A 25,408-nucleotide genomic window follows, 5' to 3' on the forward strand; every position below is an offset into this window, starting at 1 on the left:
AAACAGGTTTATGTGACTTGAAAGTATTTTTGATGATTATTTTGTTTCCACCTCACATGTTGAAGCCCTGAACAACTCATATGTTCAATGTATAGGTTCTGTTTACTATGAGGAAGGAGAACATGCTGTGTTTCAGACCCAGTAGGTTCTCAAACTTGTCTTTAGGGACTTGGGAGTTCCACAGAGGCATCTCAGGGGCTACCACAGTAGATAAGTGCGGTCACACTAACTATTCAAGACAGGCATGAAAAAGAAGCACTACTATAGACAATCACTTACATTTTTTTGCCTTGTAGTCTGAACTTAGCCATCAGATGGGCTAAGTTTGGTTTCATACCTGCTCTCTTCAAAGAAAAGTAGACCATTTTGAAAGTTGTGTGAATTTTTCCTAAGAGTCCAATTATCAGAATAGAAATAAAAATTTTGGAACTTTTAGGCAAGCCAATTTGTGTCGGTTGATGAAAGTAAGAATTGTAAACTCAGGTTTTGGAAAAAGAAGGTGAATGGCAGGCTAGAAAGTATTTCCTCTGTGAGCCAGCCACCTCTTAATTTTAACTAATAATTGTGATTTGGGAAAACATACTTACCTTTCCTTAATCCTTCCACTAGAACCGTCCCTTTTTTTAAGAAGAGTCGTAAGTTTTCAGGGGATATCTTTTACTTGATAAATGTTGACAACTCATTTAACAATTTTTAAAAGTATTTTTAAATCAAAGAAAACTTACTGGATTAATTAAGCCCATAGGTCAGTCTTTATGACCCCTGGCTAAAACCTAAGTTTTCAGGTGCTATACCCTGCTGCCTAAAAGGGCAGATGCAGGTACCTGCCTGAGAGTGAGCTGAGCATCTAGAGAGTAAGATTTAAGGAAGAGCACATTTTACAGGTGTGCCTGTAATAACACCTTGAAATTGGTTTCAGAAGCTATGTAGCTTATTTATAATCACTGCTCCCATAGGAATAGAATTCCTTCCAGTAGTTCATTACCTGGGAGCAGAGTTGAATTGTATATATACGCTTCTTAAAAATAAAAGTGGCGGGGCACCTCGGTTGCTCAGTCAGTTGATGGTCCCGACTCTTGATTTCAGCTCAGGTCATGATCTTAAGGTTGTGGGATCCAGCCCCGAGTCAGGCTCAGTGCTGGGCATGGAGCCTGCTTGAGATTCTCTCTCTCCCTCTGCCCCTCCCACCCCCCGCCCTTAAAACAAAACAAAAAACAAGAAAACAGAAGTGGCAGTTTGATAAAGAAGGTTCTTTTTTTTTTTTTTTAAAGATTTATTTATTTGACAGAGAGAGACACAGCGAGAGAGGGAACACAAGCAGGGGGAGTGGGAGAGGGAGAAGCAGGCTTCCGGCAGAGCAGGGAGCCCGATGCGGGGCTCGATCCCAGGATCCTGGGATCATGACCTGAGCCGAAGGCAGACACTTAACGACCGAGCCACCCAGGTGCCCCGATAAAGAAGGTTCTGATTTGTGCTCCCAAGAAAAACTTGACTTCTGCTACCTTTATATAGGTATTTTAATATTGAGAACCAAGGAATTGCTTTTATTTCATAGGAAATGACTCCAAAGTAGATGGTTTAGTGAATTTTGAGAAGCTAAGAATGATTGCCAAGGAAATCCGGCAAGTTGTTCGAATGACTTCTGCTAACATGGACCCAGCTATGATGTTTCGACAGAGGTATGGCATTGAAGTGTGTAAAAGTGTTAGATCAAGTGATATCATCAAGTGATACAGCAACAATATTTATCATTTATTAACCATCTCCCATTTGTTATACACTGTATGACATGCTTTACATAGGTCAGTCACAAGTAATCATTTGTCATGGTACCCCTTAAAGGTAGGTGGTATGGGGTTTCCTTTTACATTTGAAAAAACTGATGCTCAGAGCAGTTAGGTAACTTGACCAGTATTATGTACTTTGCTGAGATTTGAACCCTGGTTCTGTATTACTTTTTTGAGTATGTGGATAATTCTGTATTGTTATTGTTACATTCAATAACTAATAGAAGAAAATTGCTGACCCTTACTGAAGTTATCACAGAGGATGGATGCTTTTATCTCGTTTTCAACCTAATTTGTAAAGTATTAGTCTGCACATGTCTTTTATTTTTACTGAATATTTTTAAGTTCTATTTCTCTTTAAGTCATACTTTATTCTTTTAAAATATATTCTTTTCCTCAAGCCATAGTACTACTGTTTATTTGTATGTAAGTACTTTAACAGAATTTAGAAAGCACAAATTTAAGCATGTTCCATTATTAATAGAAATGGAAGATGTTATTTGTATTCCATATTCACTTCTAAGAATGCTTTTTAAAATTTATTTTTAATATAATAACAAAGTCTCAGACTATATAAAACTTACAGAAAGTATGTGGTCAAGCTGTTCTTAGTAATTTTTATAATTAGTATTTATACTAATTTATTTATTTAATTTATTTAATTATAATCAGTATTTAATTATAATCAGTAAATAGATACTGGGGTTTTAATCTAGGCGACTTATTTTCTTCCGGGCCTATGTGTATAGCTTCAGTACATAAGACTTTTCAAAATGAAATATCAACAAAGGCAGGCATATTTCTTTTGGCTTAAAAAAATATGGTCTATGAAGGAAACAAAAACACTTGTTTCTTTAAAAATCAGAGGTGGAGTTTTTGTAACTAAAGAATCAGTGTGTGTCTGGGTAGGTTTTTTGTTTTGTCTTATTTCAATTACTGTTGAGGAAGGAGTCTTTGTTTTTGTAAGGAATTGATCCGATGGTTGCTGTAGTGTAGAGATCTTCAGAGTACGGACGAAGGGTTGTGTCACCTGTCCTCTTCCGTAGCCATCCCACTCTGCCCTTAAGAATCGCTACGTGTAATGAGATACGTTGTTGCTCAACAGTTTGGAAGCAGAAAACAGTTAAGAACCAGGGACCAAAGCAAACCTGGAGGAGGGTTTGTTGTTTGTTTGTTTAAGTTTTTGCTTTTGTTGCATGTTTCTGTCCAGTGGTCCCACCACTCCCTGTTGTCTTATGTGGACCTCCATTTTTATGTTAGCAGCCTTGTTCCTGAGACATAACGAATTTGTGCCCCTACCAGACCAGTAAATAATGAGTACCAGCTGTGATTCAAAAAAGAGCAAAGGAGGAAAAACCTAAGGAGGAAATTAGTAAACTTGGCTGTTTTCTGTGGAATGGCCTGGGTTAAGTAGAATATAGTGTAGGGGAAAAGGAAACATTTATAATTAGATTGGACAAATAGAAATGGACTGAATTTTCCTGAATCCGTTTTGTCAGCCAGTACTGAAATGTACTCTTTGTTTAAGCAAGTAATTGTCCATTTTGTGGTGTATATTATCTAGTGTGGACAAAGTAACCTCTTTTATTCTAACAGTAATCAATTTGCTGACTGAAAAACAGTCTTGGGCCACCTGCAGCTGGAGCTTAGTGGGTGCAGGCCTGGCACACTGAGGCTGGCGGGGAGCAAAAATAAATAAAAATAAACAATCTTTATTTGGTCTAATTGGAGTATAAGGATATGCAGTATTTTATTCTGATGGTGTAGTTTTACTTAAACTTTAAGTTGATTTGCTGGTCAACATTTCTTGTAAAGTACCTTGTCAGAGAAATTTCTGCCATTAGAAATGACATAAATCTTTATGTTCCTTGTAATTTCATCCTGTCACTTAAATGAGTGGCCCAAAAATCCTTTCAAAAAAATATTCAAAAATTCTCTTCTTTAAGTTTTCCTTCCCTAAAAACTTTAAATTCATAATTTATAGTAAGTACATGTTTTTTCTTAAGCTTCTTACTAACATAAGCCTATGATGTGGATTCGATATTAGAAATATAATTAGCCTAAAAAAATATTTTAAAGAATATTGTGGGTTTTGTTGGCCTTTGGTACATATCATAATTCATTTTACCCCTCTGCATTCCATTAAAGTCATTTTACTGTTAACTACCATTTTTTTCTTGGTAAAATTTTTCTGTTCTATTCTGTCTCCATAGTTTCTCTGACTCTCAACTGTTGTCTTTTTTCTGTGCTTTCCTATTCAAACCCATGCTTCAATGTTTGTGGCTCTTGCTTACAGGAAGAAGAGGTGGCGGAGTCTGGGGTAAGTGTAGAGATGAATGCAACTGAAATGAAGATTGTACGACTCTTAACATATACTGCATCCTGTTCATTAATGCATGCACATAAAATAGCATGCGTTCTATTAACCCTGTCAACCTACATTCCTGACAAATGCCTTTTGCTAACCAGGTGAAAGTAGTGATAGAACTAGCTTTTTTCCCCCCTTTTCTTTGCCGTTGTTGATGTCCCATAAGTCCCTTACAGATTTTAATTTAGCAGGGTCAGTTAAATGATGATGATAGTACATATTAGGTGTGTGCTTGCTATGTGCCATATATTATTCTAAGCACTTTAAATGAATTACTGAATTCTCCATCCACCCTGTGAGATAAATACTGTTATTCCCATGTTGCAGACGGGGAAGATAGACTGGTCTAAATTCTTAGAGCTCACTAATAGTGGATTGAGACCCAGGTAGTCTGATTCCAGAGTCCATGCCATTTTCTTATTCTCAAATGCCAAATTTTGGGGTGCCTGGCTGGTTCAGTCAGTAGAGCATGTGACTCTTGATCTCACAGTCAGAGTTCAAGCCCCACATTGGATGTGGGGCCTACTTTTAAAAAAAAGTTTCTCCAAATACCATATATTTTTTTTAATGTAATAATATAAAAATGGATGAAGTTTGTTTATAAAGGTTATGTTACAATTAGTTTTCCAATAAGAGGCAGCCCTTACCCAAACTATACTGTAAAATTCGGTTAGTAAATAATTGAAATAGAAGATGATTTTAATTCATCAGATCCACTAATACCGTGAGACATAATATAACATTTTTAATAAGAGACTCCCTTATCTCTCTTAAAACTGTAATACAATCGGGTGCCTAGCCAGCTCAGTCTGTAGAATATGCAACTCTTGATATTGGAGTCGTGAGTTCAAGCCCAAGTTGGGAGTAGAGTTGACTTTAAAAAAAAAAAACAACAACAAACAAACCCTAATACAATCAGAAACTGCCACCTTTTTCTGTTCAGGTATGTTCAGATCTCTGCTTTTACATTGATATCTATTTAGAATCATAGAGTGTTTAGGACCTTATAAATCATCTATGTAGGTAGCCCTTTCATTTTTAGATGAAGAAAGAGATGGTTTTTGTGAATGAAGGGTTTTGTTATTTTAAGACTAGAGTGAATCATGAAGTTAGTTGCTCTTATTACATGACAGAAGGATTTTTTGTGAGCCACTTAACTTGAACTAGAGTCTTGTCTTATTTGTGATCTTGTTTTCTGTTGAAGTTTGGTGAACTTGAATTTCCTTCTACGTTCTCCGTTCTCTTTGTGTTTCTCATGTGTTTTCTTCTGTATTCCACATTTATGTCTTGGTCTTTTCTGGTTCTTCTCACTGAAAATAGAAATTGGTTCCTGGCATTACTATTAGAAGAAGAATATTGGTCAGTACATCCTAGTGGGAATTTGGGGTGTTGAATGACTTAAGTAACATATTCATTGTTCAGTTTTAGGGTTGCATTGTATGATGCTTTTGCAGATGCTAAGTATTTTTATTCTCATATCATGGTGGTTTCTGTTTTGGATGTAGTTTAGAAGACATTTTATTGTCATTTATTACAGTGTTATTAGTTACTAGAATTTTGTATGTATCCTAGATTTGTAGACACCATTTTTTTTTTGATACCAGCGAAGGAAAACTTATTAAAATATTTGTATTAAAATTTGCTCCTAAAAGTTGGCCCTTGATTTTACTGCATTTATTTGAACCTAAGACATCTTCATTTGTTGGACACACCATTATTTGATGTACCACTAAGAAAAATTACTTCACTGCCTTCTTACCCCTGAATATTTTTTACTTTGTTTATTAAAAGAGCTCTTATGTAAACTTAGATATGTATTTTTATCACATAACACCCTTTTGCATCCATTAAAAGAAAAATGTGAGCAAATGAAATTGGTTTATTTAGATCTCAGACTTCTTCATATTTAGAATATGAGTCTTCCGAATGACTAGTTTCTGGGAGTTTTTTTTCCCTGCACAGTATTCTCTTTTGTGCCATCAAGTGTGTTGGTAATGCATTATTTCTTAAAACAAGCCATTAAAGAAGTAAAAGCTGCTGGTGCTGGACTCATGGCTTGGGCTTGCAGATACTTAGAGCTAGCCTCCTTTTGACTGCTGCTTTGGGAATGTTGTTGAACTTGTCAGATTCACTCCCTTCTTATAATCATTTGGTTACTGGAGATTGAAAGAGTAATTCACTAATGTCATTGGATTTTCTTCCCAACCATTCTGCAAGTTTTGAAGTTTGTGTGTGTGGAACTAGTGATAACCCTGTCACAGTTTCTGCCTGTAGCAATCAAAAGTTGATTTCAAACGTAAGGCACATTCTATTCCAAAGATCTTAAAGTAGTGAAAGAAAAAAATACTATAACACTTTAACAACTTTGTTTCACTTAATTTACCAAGAAGACACTAGGATTCTAGTGTCTGTTTTAAATAGTATGTGAGCACTGAAGAACAAATTGTTCTATGGTTGTGGTCTATTTAGAATATTTGGGAATAAAAATGAGGGTAATTTAGAAAACCCATAGATAGCTTTATTATTTTGGAATGGGAACTTCATTTAGAATAAAAATCATTTAAGAACCTTGCATTTCTAGCCTAATTAGAAAGGACAAATAACATTGCATTTCCTATTTTCCATTGGTTCTCGATGTGGTCATTCTAGAGTGAGGTTTGCCAAAAAGAGGAGAGTTGGGAGAAGCATTAGCTTGTTTGGATTGTAGTTATTTCTGCCTGGCTTGCAGTTCCATCACAGAGGCATTGCAAGGAAAGGTCCCAAGTCCCAGATAGTCCTAGAACCACATATTGCTTAATCCATTTGTGTGTGAATGGAAGATTGAGTAGCTTTCTGTTGTACTTCTGGTCTCTAACTGTATTGAATTGAGTATAAATGCTTATTTTTCCTATCGGTTGTTCTTTTTGAATTTTGGCCAAGATCTGCTTACTGGTAAAATTGGCTAGCATACTCAGTGTGGGCCTGCTATAGACAGGAATGGTGATGGCTATGGTATGCTCAAAGCAGCACAAACAAGCAGAGCTGCTCTAGAAACTCCTGGTGCAGAGATCTGGCTGAGGATGCACTTGTGACACAGGCTCTTGCCATATCTTCAGAGTGCGGATGGCCTCTGGGCCAGTTTACTTGTCATAGTTTTGCCGTGGGTTGCATAGGCACAAACATAGATCTGATGGAATTCGTTGCTTTGGGTGGGGAAGGGGAAGATTGTTATCTTATTCTTTTGAATTCTACACTTTGCCGAATCTTAAAACTCAGAACATAGCCATGTGTGCCATATTACTTTGCATTAATGCTCTTCATCTTTTAACTCATTTGCATCAGCATGCAATAGCATTAACAGAACAAAATTCTTTTTATCTTCAGTCTGCCATGTGTAATTCTCATCTTTACTGCCCCTCATTGTGATCTCCATCTCCCTACAGGTCACTGAGTCAAGGCAGCACAAACTCGAACATGCTGGATGTTCAAGGAGGTGCACACAAAAAAAGGGCACGTCGCAGCTCTCTACTTAACGCCAAGAAGCTATATGAGGATGCCCAAATGGCAAGAAAAGTGAAGCAGTATCTTTCCAGTCTGGATGTAGACACAGATGAGGAAAAGTTTCAGATGATGTCATTGCAGTGGGAACCTGCCTATGGTACCTGTACGTACAAGGTTTCGCTTAATGTAAAAGAGAACAGAATAGAAGTTTATTTCTCTAGAGTTAAGCTGAAGTCCCGTGAAAATTAACTTTCACTCACAAAAGATTTCTGATATACCCCAAGCATCAAGTGATCTCTTAACCAGATACTGAATACCATCCATTCTTAATGATTACTCTGTGCAGGAAATTGAGAGATAAAGAGTTTTTCTTTAAAAATCATTATAAAGTCTTCTTATAAAAACTGGAACATTATAGAGGAGCCCTTCTGTTTGAGAACATTTTTACCTTCACCCCTAAATGAAGAATAAAAATAAATGAAATTTTTACCTTTTTTAAATCTCACAGATAATATAACTTACCAACTAGAAAATCCAAGAAATTTAATTAAAACCCTTAGAGAGGGTTGCCTGGGTGACTCAGTCAGTTAAGCACCTGCCTTTGGCTCAGGTCATGAACCCAGGGTCCTGGGATTGAGCCCCACTTCGGGCTCCCTGCTCATTGGGGAGCCTGCTTCTCTCTCTCCTGCTCCCCCTGCTTGTGTGTGTGTGTGCTATCCCTCTCTCCCTCCCTCTCTCTCTTTCTCTCAAATAAATAAAATCTTTTTAAAAAAAAAAGAAACCCTCAGAGATCATAGGTGTCAGTAACTAAGGTAAAAAACAAGAAAAGTCAGGCACATTCTGATATTGTTAAAATTCAGGCACATTCTAATATTGATGTGATGGATAAAAGAAGAGCCTATTCTCAAATTTTTTTTTTTTTATTACGCGCAGGTTTCCCCCACTATTCCTAAGTAGAGCGTTCCTATGAAACCTTTCGTAAGCCAAAATGACATAAAGGGAAGAAACAATTACCATGAATTTAGATGAAAAAAATTTGAGTGTTCCTAAGCCCCCCAAAATAACCTCTTCTAAGCTTTTCTGATACCTTAAGACATACCTAGCTAATGGATGCACAAAGTAAATCTAGATAAAGCACAGATGTGCACAGACCCAGTTGAAAGCTATGATGGTTTGATACTCAGGTGCTGAATATAGTTTCTGGGAAAATAGCTTGTTGATTCTACTTTGCGTGGGGTTCACACTGTGTCTATAAGCAAGAATCCTCTTTAAATTTCTTGTGGCTAAAAAATGAAATCTTGCCATTTGCAACAATGTGGATGGAACTAGAGGGTATTATGCTAAGCGAAATAAGTCAATCAGAGAAAGACAATTATCATATGATCTCACTGATAGTGGAATTTGAGAAACAAGGCAGAGGATCATAGGGGAAGAGAGGAAAAAAATGAAACAAGACGAAACAAGTGAGGGCGACAAACCATAAGACTCTTAATCTCAGGAAACAAACTGAGGGTTGCTGGAGTGGAGGGGGGTGGGAGGGATGGGGTGGCTGGGTGATGGACATTGGGGAGGGTATGTGCAGTGGTGAGTGTGGTGAATGGTGTAAGACTGATGAATCACAGACAAGTACCCCTGAAACAAATAATACATTATATGTTAATTAAAAAAAAAAATTTCTTGTGGCTAGTGAAAACTGGTATTGACATAGGTGTTTCATAAAAGTGAAATGGCATAATGCAGACTTCTAAAAGCTGAGAATACCTGTACAAACAACAGAATATTATATGTGTCTGGGTCAAGGAAATGATGAGTTACAAAAGCAGAAATCAAAAATGGTAAAAGACACTGTGTTGTGACAACCAAAAAAGATGATTAAAGTGGATGTTATTTTATGCATATATATAATTAAATGTTATGCCAATAAAAATTCCAATAGGATGTCTAGAACTTGATAAACTATTGACAGAATATAGTTGGGGGAGGTTCACATTTTCTGTTTCTGTATTCCTAATTGATAGGAGGAAATGGTAGTCATCATGGGCTGACCCAGAGTAGAAAAGAGAAAGTGGATATAAAACCACATACTGATTTAAAAATTTCAGATATGACAGTGGATTTTAAAGTATAAAGTAACAAGTATTTGGTAAATGTTATTATAAAAACAATACCTTGGACACTTCTACCCATAGGAATAGAGTATGATGGAACAAACACCTTCTATAAAGGATGAAGACAGAGTTTGAGTGTCATTTATTACTTTTTGAGCAAGGTTCTCTTCATTCTAGATCTCTAGATCTCCCATTTGCCCAAGCGTGTAAAACTTAAGGATTGACAGTATGTTTTATCTCTGTGATTCTACGTCAATCCTATTAAATTAGGAGGAAGAAATAATAAAACCTAATAATCATTTAGAGCTTTCTATATACAGCAACCATGTTAGGCACTTCACAGACATTGCTATTTACTCCTTACAGCTACCTGTCAGGTGTCCAGTATTGGGGTTGTTATTCCTTTGAGATAATGCACCCAAAAATCTGTTTATGTAAAGATGTTGCAGAATGTATTCTGATGAAAAAGAAATCATGCAGATACTAAAATGCTCGAGAATAGTCAAGCACACTGTTTCCTTATCAATACAAGGAATAGTACATGGCCATTAAAAATAGTAGACATGTAGACTTTGAAGGTATCTAGGAAAATTTTTTACTACCTGTGACTTATTAAGAATAGTGTCAGCTGGGGCGCCTGGGTGGCTCAGTCGTTAAGTGTTTGCCTTCGGCTCAGGTCATGATCCCAGGGTCCTGGGATCGAGCCCCGCATCGGGCTCCCTGCTCTGCCGGAAGCCTGCTTCTCCCTCTCCCACTCCCCCTGCTTGTGTTCCCTCTCTCGCTGTGTCTCTCTCTGTCAAATAAATAAATAAAATCTTTAAAAAAAAAAAAAAAAAAAGTAGTGTCAGCCACGTGAAAATGGTACATGTAAGGAGTAAAGACTGAAAAAGTGTACAGAATCTTAAGATTTATTCATGTTTTACGGTTCAAAGCCCATATACATAATTAATTCATTAAAGTACTCTGACTCTGCTTTGCATGATCATTGAAATTATTTTTCCCCAAGTAACTTAACATAGACCCTCATCATCTTACAGTTAAAGAACACAGTTTAACCTTTCATCAGACAAAAGCAGAAATAATGTTTATTTTATCTTTTGTTTTCATTATCTGCTTTTTTTGTTCCTAAATCTGATTTGGGATATTCAAGAGCATAAAAATCTCTTCTATGCCTGGCTCATTGTTAAAATGTGGGGCCCAGAACGATTCCACATACTACTCTGCGTCCATTCTCTCTCTCGTCCTCCCTCCCTCACACACACACACCTGCATACTTTTCTAACACTCATCTAGACTTATCTGTCTTTTCTTACAACACTAAATGGTGTCCTTTACCACATATTTAATACTGATTTAAAATGAGTAAATCTGTAGGACTTGCTTTAAGTTTTGTGAGTTTAATTCAGTGTGTATTCCTTTGATTTGAGTCTTTACTTGATTTCTGTTGCATAAATCATTTTTAAGCATTTAAATATTTTTATTTTTAATCATTTTTCAAATGATTTTTAAATCGCAAGCCTATACAGTAGTTGATTGCTGAGAAAAATTTTAGAATTTTGTTCTTCCTAATAAATCAGTATATATTTGGTTGGGTTTGGGCAGTCATCTATATTTAAAGTGGTCTCTTGGGTTTTTTTCTTTGTAGTACAGCAGTTAAAATAAGATGTCGGTTGAGAATTGATTAGTATTAAGAGAAAGGGGAAGGTGTGTTTCATGGCTTGAACCCAAAGGTGAGATAATTGCCTGGATTCAAGCAGTTGAGGAGTCACTGCACATTATTGCACAGGAGTCCCTTTGTTTTGACTTCTGGGATGTTTTCTAATTCTTAACACTCAAAATACACTCTAGGCCCTCATAATAAAAGCATGGTAGATAACTATTATAGCTGTGCTGGGACTGGTTAAACGTGCTAATTTGGCTTTTATCTTGATGTTAAAAACAAATACATCATGGAGTACTGAGACTGGACCTGTGTTGAAACCACCCTGAATAACTGAAGAATTAAAAGTTCTTTCCTCTGGACTACCGTATTGATTTTATACAAAGGCGGCAGCTTTTTGTTTCTTAAGTCAGAGTTCTCCGTTTTTAATTCTGACATTTATTGTCAAGTACTCTAACAGTTCTCTGGTATTCCTGTATATAACTATTGAAACAATTTCACTTGCTCAGCAAATACCCATAGTGGTGAGCAAGATACGCAATCCTTACTCTCATGTTAGTTAAGAGCCTGGTTAGGGGGACACATTAATTGATGAATCGCACAGGTAATTGAATTGTTAAAATTATCAGTGCTGTGGGAAGAAAAGGTACAGGATGACTTGAGAAAATAAGGGATCTCATCTAGTTGCTGCAGAGTGTGTGGTATTAGGGAGGCAAATATTGGCCTGATGCTAATCTTGCAGGACCTAATAGGCTATAGTACTTACATGAAGTTATTTTTAGGAAGATTAATCTGTTGTATGTTTTGTATTAAAAAATAGATGGTTTTAATGCAATCATTTATTATTGTCCCTGGTAATAACCTTGCCTTAAAAAGCATACAGTTACATATTTCTTACTCTGTTCTATTAGTGACCAAGAATTTAAGTGAGAAAAGATCAGCCAAATCATCAGAAATGTCTCCAGTGCCTATGAGATCGGCAGGCCAAACAGCTAAAGCACATTTGCATCAGCCCCACAGAGTAAGCCAGGTGCTCCAAGTGCCAGCTGTTAATTTGCACCCGATCAGGAAGAAGGGACAAGCCAAAGACCCTGCCGCATTGAGTGAGTATTCACAATTATTAGTGCATCGATTTAATTAAAATCTCCAGGGGAGTTAGACTGAAAAATCATTGCAAATGTAAATGCTCAGAAGATGAGCTAGTGTAGTTTGTATAATTTAATCATCACTCATGAATTTAAAAAGGTTTCAGTTTGCGTGTAGGTATGTGTTGACAGCGTACATATTTTAAATGCTGGTATTGGAATTTCTGTAGTCACATCAACAGAAAACTTAAAGCACTACACTGAGGTACCAAGAGTTTACTGCATTCAGAGGTGCATGACACAGTTATCTAATGCACATGCGCCCTATGAGAATGAGGTTGCTTATTCTAAAAATGTATATTGTTTTTTCTTTAATGATCACTTCTGAAAAACTTAGGTGACAAGAAGAGATTGTAAAGTGTATAAAGAATAGCCCGTGTTTTTTTCCTGCCCCTCTGTTAGGTCATGTGGAAGGGAAGCTAGATTCAGTTTGGTTCCTAACATTATCACCTAGCCCATGTATTATATTTAGGACATATTTACTAGAAATCTGTGAATTTTTAATTATTTGATTTTGTTTTAGAGCCAAAGTTGAATAAGAAAGGGTCCCCGCCCTTGCCAGATTTTCATTCTGATGCTATAGACATACAAACCAGTAACTTAAGTATAATGTGTTTGTTTTTATGCCAGGGGTATGTGCATATAAAAACGTATTAAAAAAAAAAAGGGGGGGAAGCTTTTAGGGCACACAGAGCTAAGTATAAAGTAGAGCTTCAGAGGTGACTTTTTGGAGGTAACGCCTAAGCAGAGTCTTAAGGTTGATTAGGATGGAGGTAATTAGGCAGAGATGGCAGAGAAATTGCTTCAAGCAGAAGAATAGCTTGGGATCTACAAGGAGCTATGGGCATTGTGCTGCCTCTGAGTGCAGAGCTGCAGAAAGTGCGGAGAGAATAATAATTAAAGCTGCTACCTACAGAGCACTCCCTGAATGCCAGACACGATTCTGAGTGTTTTTACTAGGTTTGTTATATTCATTTAATCTTCACAATAACCCTGTAAGATACCTAATACTCTCATTCTACAGAGGAAACAGAGGTTCTCAGTAACTTACACACTTACACACCAGGGAGTAATGGAGCTGGGAGTTAGGCCCAGGCTAACAGACTCTAAAGTCCTTGCTTTTAATCATCATATTAAATAGCCTCCCAGGATGACGAGAAGTGAGGTCCTAGGCATGCTGAAATTATAACATGGTGTGCCAAAGGAGCGTTGTCAGTGGGTAGCTGTTGCAGAGATTTGAGCAGGGGAAGGTTATGGTCTATTTTATGTTGGAGAAGGACTATAGTAGGGAGCGCAGCAAGACTTCAGACAGAGAGTCCAAATGGAAAGCTGATGTAATAATTAACTGAAAGTTGCTCAGAGCCTGAACTAGTTTGATGGTTATGGAAATGAAGAGGTAATTAGATGCAAAATTGGTAAAGTCAATCAAGTTGCTGTTTAGGCGTACAAAATGAGACAAATCCTGATCTGGCTTCTTACTGGGATGTCATCACCCAAAAGGTAGTATTACTTGTTCCAAATAGCCCTTTTTTCTGCTTGGTGTAATGTGGCTGTTATTTATATGATAAATACACTTATATTAAAATAGCACTTAATTAAGAGTAGTGTGAGTATACTGTGATTTAAATGTCTTCAGTGTGAAAGGGCTGCTTGCTACTATGACAAAGGTCCATCAAAGTTGGGCTCACTTTACTGATTAAAAGAGTGTCAATAGCTCTTGGACATCTCCTAAAGAAGATAAATACAAAAGTGTCAGGATGGTGAAACCATTGCTAAGTTTGACGCATGCTAAATAGGACCAGCTGTTGGACGAGAGTAAGGATAGAACTTTGCAGCATGTTTCCAGGGGGTTCCATACTATTTTCCCATAAATTCATGATTGTTTCTGTTGTCTACTTTTCTCCTGTAGTGTGAGTTTAGTGCTCTTGAAAAGGGCTGGCCTGGCAGCCCTGCAGCCTCCCCTGTGCCCCCACAGCACGGCTGCACCCCAGGTAGTGACAGTGCCAGCACCCCCACACTGCCTCCGCCATGTGCCTCGCCCTGACTTGGAGAGGCCACCTCTAGGGGGCAGCCTGTTCTGTTAAGACTTGCAACAAAACAAGTGTGTCATTTGTGGGGGCTGGGACACTAAGACTGTTAACTCAGTTTCCCTTACACCACAAAACAAACGACAAAGAACTATTATAATCTGGTTCGTGCTGACTAACTGAATTGGAACAAATAACATGGAGGTGAGAATCTTTGTATGCCATTAGCCAGTCATGTAGTCCCTGTTTGTCATTTATACATTTCAGTTGACTACTCTAGCCATTGTGTTCATGGCTTTAGTTACGTAGTACTTCAGGCCACTACAGATATTTTAATTGTGAAGTGATGCTTATTTGCTTCTTGGGTTTTATTTTTAGATACAAATTTACCTCAGAAAGTTTTAGGAACAACTGAAGAAATAAGTGGTAAGAAACATGCAGAAGATACTATCTCTGTGGCATCATCTTTACATTCTAGTCCTCCTGCATCTCCTCAAGGTTCCCCTCGCAAAGGTAAGACATAACAGTCTAAGCTCATCCTGATTACACCAAACAACACTTGGTGGCACATAATTTGCTTTCTAATCTATAGTGATGATAGAAAGTGAAGAAACATGTAACTCCTAATACTTGTTGGACTTACATGTTTTAGATTGCATTATTCAGATGCTTTCCAGGTATTGTGCATCATATAACCAGGACTCTTGTATCCCTTTGTCAGTGGACAAGCATAGATAAGAATGAAGGCAGAAGTCGCAGTTTCATTCTGTGCAGATTCTTGATGTTGTTACACAAATTTCCAATTACTTAAACGTTTCTATGGAGTATTTTAAAATAAGAATTTCTATAAGAAACTGGTTTTAACCAACTACAAAATTTAGGGAAAGAAATGTTTAGGTTGATACATTACTTTTTTTAGTAATGGAGTATTATTACCTTTAGTAATCAGGATTTAAAATAACCTATACCCCTATGAATTTTATATCATACATAGGACCTCTTGAGGTAAAATACCTGAAATCTGTCTTGCTCATTGACCTATGTTTTCATAATTGGAAATGAAGCCTTTTTTTGTCTTGACTAGTAGTGTGCATGCAAATGCCATTTCATGGTAGCTGCACGTGTAGCATTTTAAAGGGGTGTGTATTTCTTACATTGGCCCCTCTGTACTTTGTTAGCCTGGTTTAAAAAAAAAAAAAATGCTTTAGTTCCAGCCTCATCTTCACAGATGTAAAAAAAAATTAATGTGTTTAAATAATCACAGTACAAGAGGGCACATGGGGTTGGGGAAGACAACCTCATGAATTCTAGCAGGAAGGAGAAACTTCCAGAGCTTTCCTTAGCTCCCATGTTCTAAGCTTCATCTCAGTTTTGAGGGTTCCTTTTTATTCGCTGCCACATTTGTGGCAGTGATGTGGTAAGTGATGTCAGACCTGAGTTTGAATTTTGACTCTGTTCCCCACTATAGTTGTGTAACTATGCCCAACTGATTTCTAAGGTCAGGTTTCCTGTCCGTAAGATGAGACAAAGACCAACTCTTTTAGGGGCCTCATACAAAGTTAAAGGAAATAATACTTATAAAACCTGATAGATGAGAAGTGTTTAGTAAATTGAGGTGTGTTGTCTTTTTCCCTGCTGCCAGCCCAGGGTAACATAGCTTCACTGCTGACCTGCCCTATCCCCCTTCACATAGCTAAGACTAGCTAGAATTTTCATTCAGATTTTACTAAGAAAAGAGTAGTAGAAATTAAATAGGTCATATAAGCAGTAGATGTTAATAGGTATGATTATATAACACAGGTTTCTGATCTTGTGGTATGTAGCTCATATATGATTTTGTGAGGCATGCAGATCTGTTTCATCTCTTTCCTGTCTGCATGGTCCTATCTGAAGTGTCCCTTACCAGATCTCAAAGAGGGGGATCCCGTCACACAAACGGTCCTGATGAACAGTGGCCGCATGCTCTTAGCACTCTATCAAGAACACCTTTACACGGTCCACACCTTTTGGAGGCTGTTCAGAGGTCCCATTATAGACAATTCTCTAACCAGGAAACTAGTTGAATTGGATACGGTATTCTTGCCTGAATGTGACTTACGGGAAGAAGAATTTCCCCATTGCTCTCATTCCCAAAGGAAAATCCACTCTCACCACTAGAATCGAGAAGTCTTTTTGCCATTTTGACTTTCATCATGTGGTCAACAATTGACTTTGACATTCATAGCTTCAGGAGACTGTCATAAACATGTTTAGGATCCTTAGAAACCTGAAGAAATTATTTTCTTTAAAACTGTCTTTTATTGTTCTTACATACGTTCTATCAAAACCCCACCAGTTACTATATTTCCTTTTATTTTCCATGGACATGATTTTGCCAGTAGTCTGTAACTGAACAAAAATATTTTTTTTTTAAAGATTTTATTTATTTATTTGACAGAGACACAGCGAGAGAGGGAACACAAGCAGGGGGAGTGGGAGAGGGAGAAGCAGGCTCATGACCTGAGCCCAAGGCAGACATTTAATGACTGAGCCACCCATGTGCCCCCAAAATATTATTAAACTAAGAGTACATTATTAGGTTCTTGCTGAACTTCGGAATTCTGTTTCCTAACACTTAAGGAAATAAGCCTATCTTCATGTTTTTCATAAGGGGAATTTAGATAAGCAAAAACTTTTTTTTTTTTTTTAAATAAGAACTTTTAAAAAATGAGACATCAGGCAGCCTTAACCTTCATCTTCCCCTGTGCTACTGGAAGGCAACCTTTCCCCTTGAAGATAAACAGGATCAGAAATTGTGCTTTATAAATATTTACATTGTATTTACTATTTATGTGTCCTGTCTGGTTTTTACCAAGCTTTTTTTAGTAGAATCTGCCTGAAAATTCTAGACATAGTTATTTTTGAGAAATAATTCTGGTTATCTCATACTCTTGTCATATTTTTCCTTATGACAAGCTTCATTTACTTTCAACAGTATTTTATTACCAGCTTGTTCTGATTAAGGTAATTTTTCTCCTGTGTTCTGTCTTGAAATGACTGCAGTGTTTATGCTATATAGTAGACTCTCTGTGCTGTAAAGAATACGTTACTAGATTTCAGTTTTTCCAATATTGTCAAAATGTTTGAATTTTTTAATAGTGAAATGTTCTATAATAGAAACCAGGCTAATTGTGATTAACTGGAAAAAATTAATTGACCATGACAGGGTTTTTGCATCTCTCCCTCCAGTTGGCAGTATCCTATCTGATCTCAGCATCCTGCTGCGCCTCTCAGGGCCTTCCTCATCCCCTCCCAGTGAGTCCAGCACCAAGATCAGTGGCCAGAACTGCCCCGGAATAGGTGGGGTTTACTTGCAAAAGAAAATCCTTCAGATTACCAGGAGCACAGCCAAAAGAACAGACAGGACCGAGAAGGCCACTGAGGAGAATAGAGACAGGACAAGTTGTGAGAACACAGCCAGAAAAAGAATGACATCCCCGTTTAGAAGATTTAGGGAAAGAACTCTTTCAAGGGAGAGACTAGCCAACAGCAAAAAAGAGGACGCAGATCACCATCAAGCTACAGAAAGCTGTGAGAAAGTGAAGGATGTTAGAAGCAACATCAAAGATGAGAAAGGGAGTGACATCTTCAATTCAAATAGCGGAGGCAACCGTAACACTTTAAACTGCTTCTATACGCGATTCAAGTCTAAAAGGAGAAAGACAATCTGACGGAGATCCTTACTTAATTTTAGTGTTAAACTTGTTTTCATTTATTAATGTAAATGTAGCTTAAGTTATTTATCAAAGTTTAGGCAGACAACTTAGTGTAAAATACGATTTATAGGCATTTCATGATTAGTGTTAAAGGTACTCTAGCAACAAAGTCGTATTTATTTAAAGTGCCTTATTTGTACATGTTATTTTACTAATGTGAGTAAAATTTATACTCTTGTTTTCTGTAGTTGGCTTTATTTCCTGCTGATAGCGGCTGGGTCTGTGAATGAAATAAGTAGAGGTACTTTTTAGAAATCAGTATTTACTTTTGCATTAGAACCCCCAGTAATGATCTGATCACCACCTTTGCTTTAGAGAATTTTTTTGCTCTTATTACTGCAACTACTTTACAAGCTAAAGGAAAAAGAAGGCAAGAAACTGTATCTTGTCCACATATACTTTTTATTTCATTTGCTTTTCATATAAATCTCTGATCCAGACAGGAAAAGGAGATAGTCTGACATAGCAAGTGAAAAATCGTTTGGAAACTTGTTAAAAATACAATTACCGTGTTCTACCATGAACCTCATAAATTCGAATTGCCAGAAAGAGGCTCAAGAATATGTATACTAATAACCTTTCCAGGTCATTCTTAGATTGATTGTAATTGAGAAACACTGATCTAACAGACAGAGGGATGTAATTTTTTTTATTATGTTAATCACTATACATTACATTATTAGTTTTTGAGAGTGTTCCATGATTCATTGTTTGCGTATAAGACCCAGTGTTCCATGCAGTATGTGCCCTCTTTAATACCCATCACCAGGCTAACCCATCTCCTGACCCCCCTCCCCTCTAGGACCCTCAGTTTGTTTCTCAGAGTCCATAGTCTCTCATGGTTCGTCTCCCGCTCCGATTTAATTTTAAAACAGTAAAGCAAGTGTATCCCCCAGGATAAAAGAGCGAAGATTTTTTTTCTTTCAAGGAAGAATTTTTATATTTTATTTGTTTTTGTTTTTAATTTACCAAATCCATTTTCTTGGTCCTCTTGAAAATTGACCAGTCACCTCCTAAATAGGGCACTGAGAAATGGCAATGTTGAGAAGATCGAAACCCTGGCTTTTCTCAACTTGTCCTGTGCCTGAGGGCCCCATAAGCCACAGAGAAATAACCCATATTCTGGTTCTTCATTTTTCTCTCTGAAATAATTACTGGGACTACTTAATATGGTTGGTGTTCAACAAATTTTTTCTTTGATGACTTGAGTTATATGTGTATATAAAGCCTATAGTTTTTCTTAATGAGATTTTTCAGGATTGTCCTAATGGTCATTTACCTATGAACCTCATTTTTCCAGTGAAAAGGAAAATAATTGTTTGCTTCTTTGAGACCTACTCCTTGTTGGGATTACTATGGCATTTCCTTTTATTTCTGAATAAGTTTGCTTTTCTAACAGTTATCAAAATAGACATTATGTACATTTAACTGTCATGCTGCAGATTTATTTTTAGATGCTTCTACATCATTCCATCTCCACCCATTTATTCCAGAGAATGGAAAAGAAAATCTCTCTTGCTGTATCTGCTGTGCAGTAAATCATAGAACAATTTAAAACAGGCAGATGCTGTTATTTTCGTGACACATTTTTATAAATGTGGCAGTTCTGCTGTTTAATGCAATATTCTGTAAAGTTGGTGAAGAAAAAGGAAACCAGGTATAAGATCAAATCCATAGCTAACACAGTTTATTTAAAAATATGAAAATAATTGCTTTCAACTTGGGGCAAGACTCCTTAGGTGACATAAGCAGAATATCTGAGGTAAGTATATGTAGTGTAAAAAGCAAAAATACTGTTCTTTCTCTGGAGTCTTGACTCCCTCACCCACCCTTACCTCAAGGTGGTATTCTAGACACTCAGATCAGGCCATGAAATATTTATGTTAATCAAAGAAGGGGGCACAGTGTTAAAAAGAAGTTGAGAAACTCAAGATGTCTGCTTTTTAATATTTTGAAATACATCTAATGCCTTATTTTATTAAATGTTTATAGCTATGTGAGAGCCCAAGGCAGATACACGTTTGGACTAGTGTCCTCAGTAATACTGGATTTTGACTTTGTATTGCTTGAATTTGGAGTCGGGTTGGTACAGTATAGGTAGGTGGATGAGTGGATATGTAGGGGAATGTGTATAGGAAATTGGCATCATTATATCTACACGGATGGAAAATGAGATTGCTACTTACTCTCTTGTTGTTCTTCATCTTCTCCCTGACCACATACCCCTCCCTGATTCCTTGTTTTGTAGTTTAATCACTTGTTTTCTCTCGTTTAGGTTATACACTTACACCGTCAGCTAAATCTGACAACTTGTCTGACTCCAGCCATAGTGAAATTTCTTCACGATCCAGCATCGTGAGCAATTGTTCTGTTGACTCCATGTCTACAGCTCTGCAGGACGAACGGTGTTCTTCACAGGTTGTGGCGGTCCCTGAGTCCACTGGGCCTTTGGAAAAGACAGAACACTCCTCAGGGATAGGAGATCATACTCAACTTGGCCCTGGGTAAATATAGTTGCCCCTGTTCACACCACAAAACCCAAGCCAAGTGGCCGCTGCAAGCTGTGCTCCCCAGCTTGCCCTTAGATGATACCCCTGTCCCCATGGGGTGGTTGCAAGGGGATCCATAAAATAATATGAGGGCCAAGCATGCATCTTCTGTCTTGAGTATGCAAATAAGTACTAGTTTGAAAGATGAATGGGTGTTCATTTTTAAAGTATTTACTGAATTTAAGTGACTTTCGGGCACCTGGGTGGCTCAGATGGTTGAGCATTTGCCTTCAGCTCAGGTCATGTTCCCGAAGTCCTGGGATCGAGTCCCACGTTGAGCTCCCTGCTCAGCAGGGAACCTGCTTCTCTCTCTCTGCCTCTGCCCCCCGCCCCCGTGTCTCTCATGAATTAATAAAATCTTTGAAAAAAAAAGGAAAGAAAAAATGAATTTAAGTAACTTTCTGTCATGTATGTTTTCAGTTTAATAAGAGCTCACAGTGAGTCTGCTATAGTTAGGAGGATGTGGTTCTTGTGTTGTGGCTAGTAAGTTAGAGAATGCTCAAAAAGATTGTGTAATGGGAGGTGTTCCCAGTGCTGTACCCATTGTAGACAGGTTGGGGGAGTAGGGGTCAGTCCCTGATCTGAAAGTGTGATTTAGGGAGTAAGAATTATCAGCTAGCAGAAGTCCACAAAGTTAACTGTAAATTTCTATTTAGAATCAGGCAATATGGAAATCTTTGAGAAAATTGATTCTAAAATGATTGTTAAATCTGGTATTCTTTAATATGAAAAAATTAGGATAGAGTGAATTATTAGCAAATTTGTAAAGGTTTTTAAACTATGATTTTCTAGACCAAGAGTCAGCCAACCTTTCTCTAAAAGTTAAATACTAAATAATGTCAGACTTTGCAGGTCATGAATTCTGTGTTGCAACTGCTCAACCCTACCATTTTTGCTCTGAAACAGCCTTAGACAGTACAGCTCATAAACAAATGGGCATTCTGTGTCCCGATAAAATTTTATTTACAAAAATAGGCTAAGGGTCAGATTTGGCCTTGGCCTGTAGTTTGCCCACACCTGCTCTATATTGTAAATGAAAGGTTCGTAAGCTTTTTTTTTGTTGGTGGGGGGGCGGCAGGGGACAAGGAGGGTAAAGGGCCGATCGTAAACATTTCGGGCTTTGCAGAGTACATTTTTCTCACTCTCAAATTCTTTGGAATATTTTTGTTTTGTTTAAACTCTTTAAAATGTAAAATACCATGCTTTGCTCCATACATGCTATTGCTCCACATCATGCCATTGGCTGAATTTGGCCCCTGAACCCTAATTTGGGGGCCCCTGCTATAAATAATAATATTCATTTTACAGTTGTTAGTTGGTTGGAGAAGTTACTGTTTACTTGGGACTGTATTAGGCTAACCTCAGAGTTACATTGAAAAACCAAACATGGTTGAGAACATGTAGTTGAGAATTCTTTATTCTGTATCCATGTAGAGTCTAGCAATATGTTGACCAAGAATGAAAATGTATGCTTAATTTTATTCATTTCAAACCTCATTTTTCATTTTCATTTAAAATCAATTCAAGAAAATTTCTGAGGTAACTTGGCTTAAGTATTTGAGTTTCTTCCATGTATGTTTCTAGCTAAGTATGAACATTAATAGGAATGGAGATTAATTGATTACAGTGTCATTTTTTTTTCACAAGATTATTTTGGCATTGAACACTTATGATGCATGTTCTGTAGTCTTTTGTAGGCAGTAATACTTGGATTGGACAGAACGTTTTTCCAGTAAGCCAGTAAATTACTTTTAACTTAAGTGTATCCCCAATTTTTTAGGTGGACATTGTCAAAGCCATCTCTCGTCAAGAGTTTAGCTGTCTCCTCTTCTATGAGTAATGAAGAGATTTCTCATGAGCACGTCATTTTAGAAGCAGCAGATAGTGGTCGTGGAAGTTGGACTTCCTGTTCAAGCAGCTCCCATGACAACTTCCAAAGCCTTCCAAACCCAAAAGGCTGGGATTTTTTGAACTCTTATCGACATACCCATTTGGATGGCCCCATTGCTGAAGTTGAACCCCCTGACTGTGAGCCCTATTCCTGCCCTAAAGGCTGCTCTAGAACTTGTGGTCAGTGTAAAGGAAACCTAGAGGCTAATCAGATGAGACAGAGTTGGGCCTCCTCCAGTTCTCTGTCTGATACACATGAACCAAACTACGGGACTGTTAAACGGAGAGTGTTGGAGAGCATCGCACCTGAGTCCTCTGAAGGCTTGGACCCCAAGGATGGCACTGACCCAGTTTACAAAACTGTTACTTCAAGTACAGAAAAGGGCCTGATTGGTAAGTTCTTTGTTCTCTGTCGTATCTGTGGAATTTAGAGATTAAGTGGCAAAAAGTGGCATTGGGATATCTTGGCCCAAAATTTTACTCTTGGAAATATTTCTTCTCTCACTCCAGCCTCTCTTCCTGCCCTCTACAAACAAGTTATTTTCAAAAAGTTGATGATTTCTCAAGGGTTTGGGGGCAGGTATTCAAGCCTATTAAAATGAAAGGGCTGGTATGAAGGTAATTAATTAAGGTAACAGTTTCATTTGTGTTTTGTTTTTGAGATCTCTTTGGTTCATCAAGGAAAGATTGTATTACTATGCAGTCCTAACAAAGGGATTATTCTCTTTGTCACCTCATAAATTGTTTGGACCACAATTGCTGTGTATACATGGTAGAAACTTTGAATCTGACATTTTTAAGTAATAAAAGTGAGGAACATTGTGATAAAAAAGGAAGTCCAAAATATTTTTCAGTATGTCCTCCTAGTACACGTCATGGGTATGCCAACTCCTGTTGTAGGTTCCATTCTGACCACACACAGCTTTTTTGTTGTATGTATTCTTTTAGTATTTAGCCATCAAGTACATTTTTTTCATTTCTTCATTGAATTACATAAATATTTAGATATAATAGCCCCTGCTTTTCTATTTATATGGAATGACTGTACTTTGAATCACCTGTATAACATATTCATGAAGTCAATTTAAATTACTAAAACTGTGGGTCCCTGGGTGACTCAGTTGGTTAAGCGACTGCCTTCGGCTCAGGTCATGATCCTGGAGTCCCAGGATCGAGTCCCGCATCGGGCTCACTGCTCGGCAGGGAGTCTGCTTCTCCCTCTGACCCTCCTCCCTCTCATGTGCTCTCTCTCTCTCTCATTCTCTCTCTCAAATAAATAATAAAATCTTAAAAAAAAAAATTACTGGGGCGCCTGGGTGGCTCAGATGGTTAGGCATCTGCCTTCGGCTCGGGTCATGATCCCAGGGTCCTGGGATCGAGCCCCACATCGGGCTCCTGGCTCAGCGGGGAGGTGCTTCTCCCTCTGCCTCTCTCCCTGCTCATGCTCTCTCTCTCTATCTCTGTGTCTCAAATGAGTAAATAAAATCTTAAAAAAAAAAAAAAATTACTAAAATATGTGCTGATTTTTATAGCACATTTATAGTACATTTTTACTTGTCAAATTGCATTATAGATTGGGATTTTTAGCTTGTTATTTTTTTTTCCAAGGATTTTTTTATTAAATCCTTCTGGGTAACTGTTATATGGGTATCTAAACATGTGTGTGCAAGGATATGAAATTAATCTCCTGTCCAGTTAGGAAACTAGATTTTTAAAAATCTTTGATTTCATTTATAGATGACTCTGGGCTTAAATTCTTCATTCTTGCCTTACTGGTCTTGCTGACTTCTCCATCCTGTCCCTGCCCCATCCTCTCAGGTGGGAATGGAAATCCTTTAGGACCTTATACTCCATGCAGATTTTGCTGGTACAGTTGTAGAAATTTCGGTATGGACCAACCTGGTTGTGTAAAAAAGGAGTTATCATTAGAATTATCAATGGTCCTTTTTTTTTTTTTTAAAGATTTTATTTATTTATTTGACAGAGACACAGCAAGAGAGAGGGAACATAAGCAGGGGGAGTGGGAGAGGGAGAAGCAGGCTTCCCGCAGAGCAGGGAGCCTGATGCGGGGCTCGATCTCAGGACCCTGGGATCATGACCTGAGCCGAAGGCAGACGCTTAACGATGGAACCACCCAGGTGCCCCATCAGTGGTCCTTCTTAATTTATTCTGCCTATATGTAGGTTGTGTTTGTGTTTTAAAAGTTACATCAGCAAGGTCGTCAGAGCCGTTTGTCCCTTAGGTCCTGGGAATTGGTCTTAATTTCATGGAACTTCCGCTTTCTTTAACCTATTTCTGAAGCTTTTTGAAACTTTGCCTTTGTCTCATGGTCTACAAACTTAGGGAAAAGGATTCTGAGTCACATTTTTTTTAAAGTCACGATTATTTTGAATGTGCACTGAAAATCACGGAAATTTAAGATGGATTTCCTAAAATTATGGCTTTTTTTTTTTTTTTCTTTTTCACTTGGTCACAGATCAGAAGTTAGCAGTAGGTCCTTGAAGGAATTAGGTCCTCTGTACCCGGGAAGTTCATGTTGTTGATATGCCAGGACCGACAGGTAGTTTCCGCAGGATTGCCGTAAAGCGGTGGTTCGTGTCTCAGGTTCAGGGTGGACAGTCCAGATGTCATTTCTGCGA

General features: G+C 37.7%; 1 protein-coding gene across 7 annotated transcripts in view; it reads left to right on the forward strand.

Moving 5' to 3' along the window:
* The window catches only part of RAPGEF6 (Rap guanine nucleotide exchange factor 6), a 199,644-nt gene that overhangs the window by 169,322 nt on the left and 4,914 nt on the right, over positions 1-25,408 (forward strand). For 4 of the 7 annotated variants that reach the window (XM_078067538.1, XM_078067541.1, XM_078067540.1 and 1 more), the window contains 7 exons: positions 1,556-1,679; positions 4,084-4,107; positions 7,578-7,798; positions 12,315-12,506; positions 14,954-15,088; positions 20,606-20,834; positions 22,660-23,162. In XM_078067538.1, coding sequence (XP_077923664.1) covers positions 1,556-1,679; positions 4,084-4,107; positions 7,578-7,798; positions 12,315-12,506; positions 14,954-15,088; positions 20,606-20,834; positions 22,660-23,162 — 1,428 coding nt within the window. Of the gene's footprint in view, positions 1-1,555; positions 1,680-4,083; positions 4,108-7,577; positions 7,799-12,314; positions 12,507-14,953; positions 15,089-17,803; positions 18,510-20,605; positions 20,835-22,659; positions 23,163-25,408 lie in introns of those variants that run through there. The other 3 variants (XM_078067544.1, XM_078067539.1, XM_078067545.1) reach the window with 3 other exon arrangements.

This window comes from Halichoerus grypus, chromosome 2 (assembly GCF_964656455.1).
Source record: "Halichoerus grypus chromosome 2, mHalGry1.hap1.1, whole genome shotgun sequence".
Taxonomy (NCBI): Eukaryota; Metazoa; Chordata; class Mammalia; order Carnivora; family Phocidae; genus Halichoerus; species Halichoerus grypus.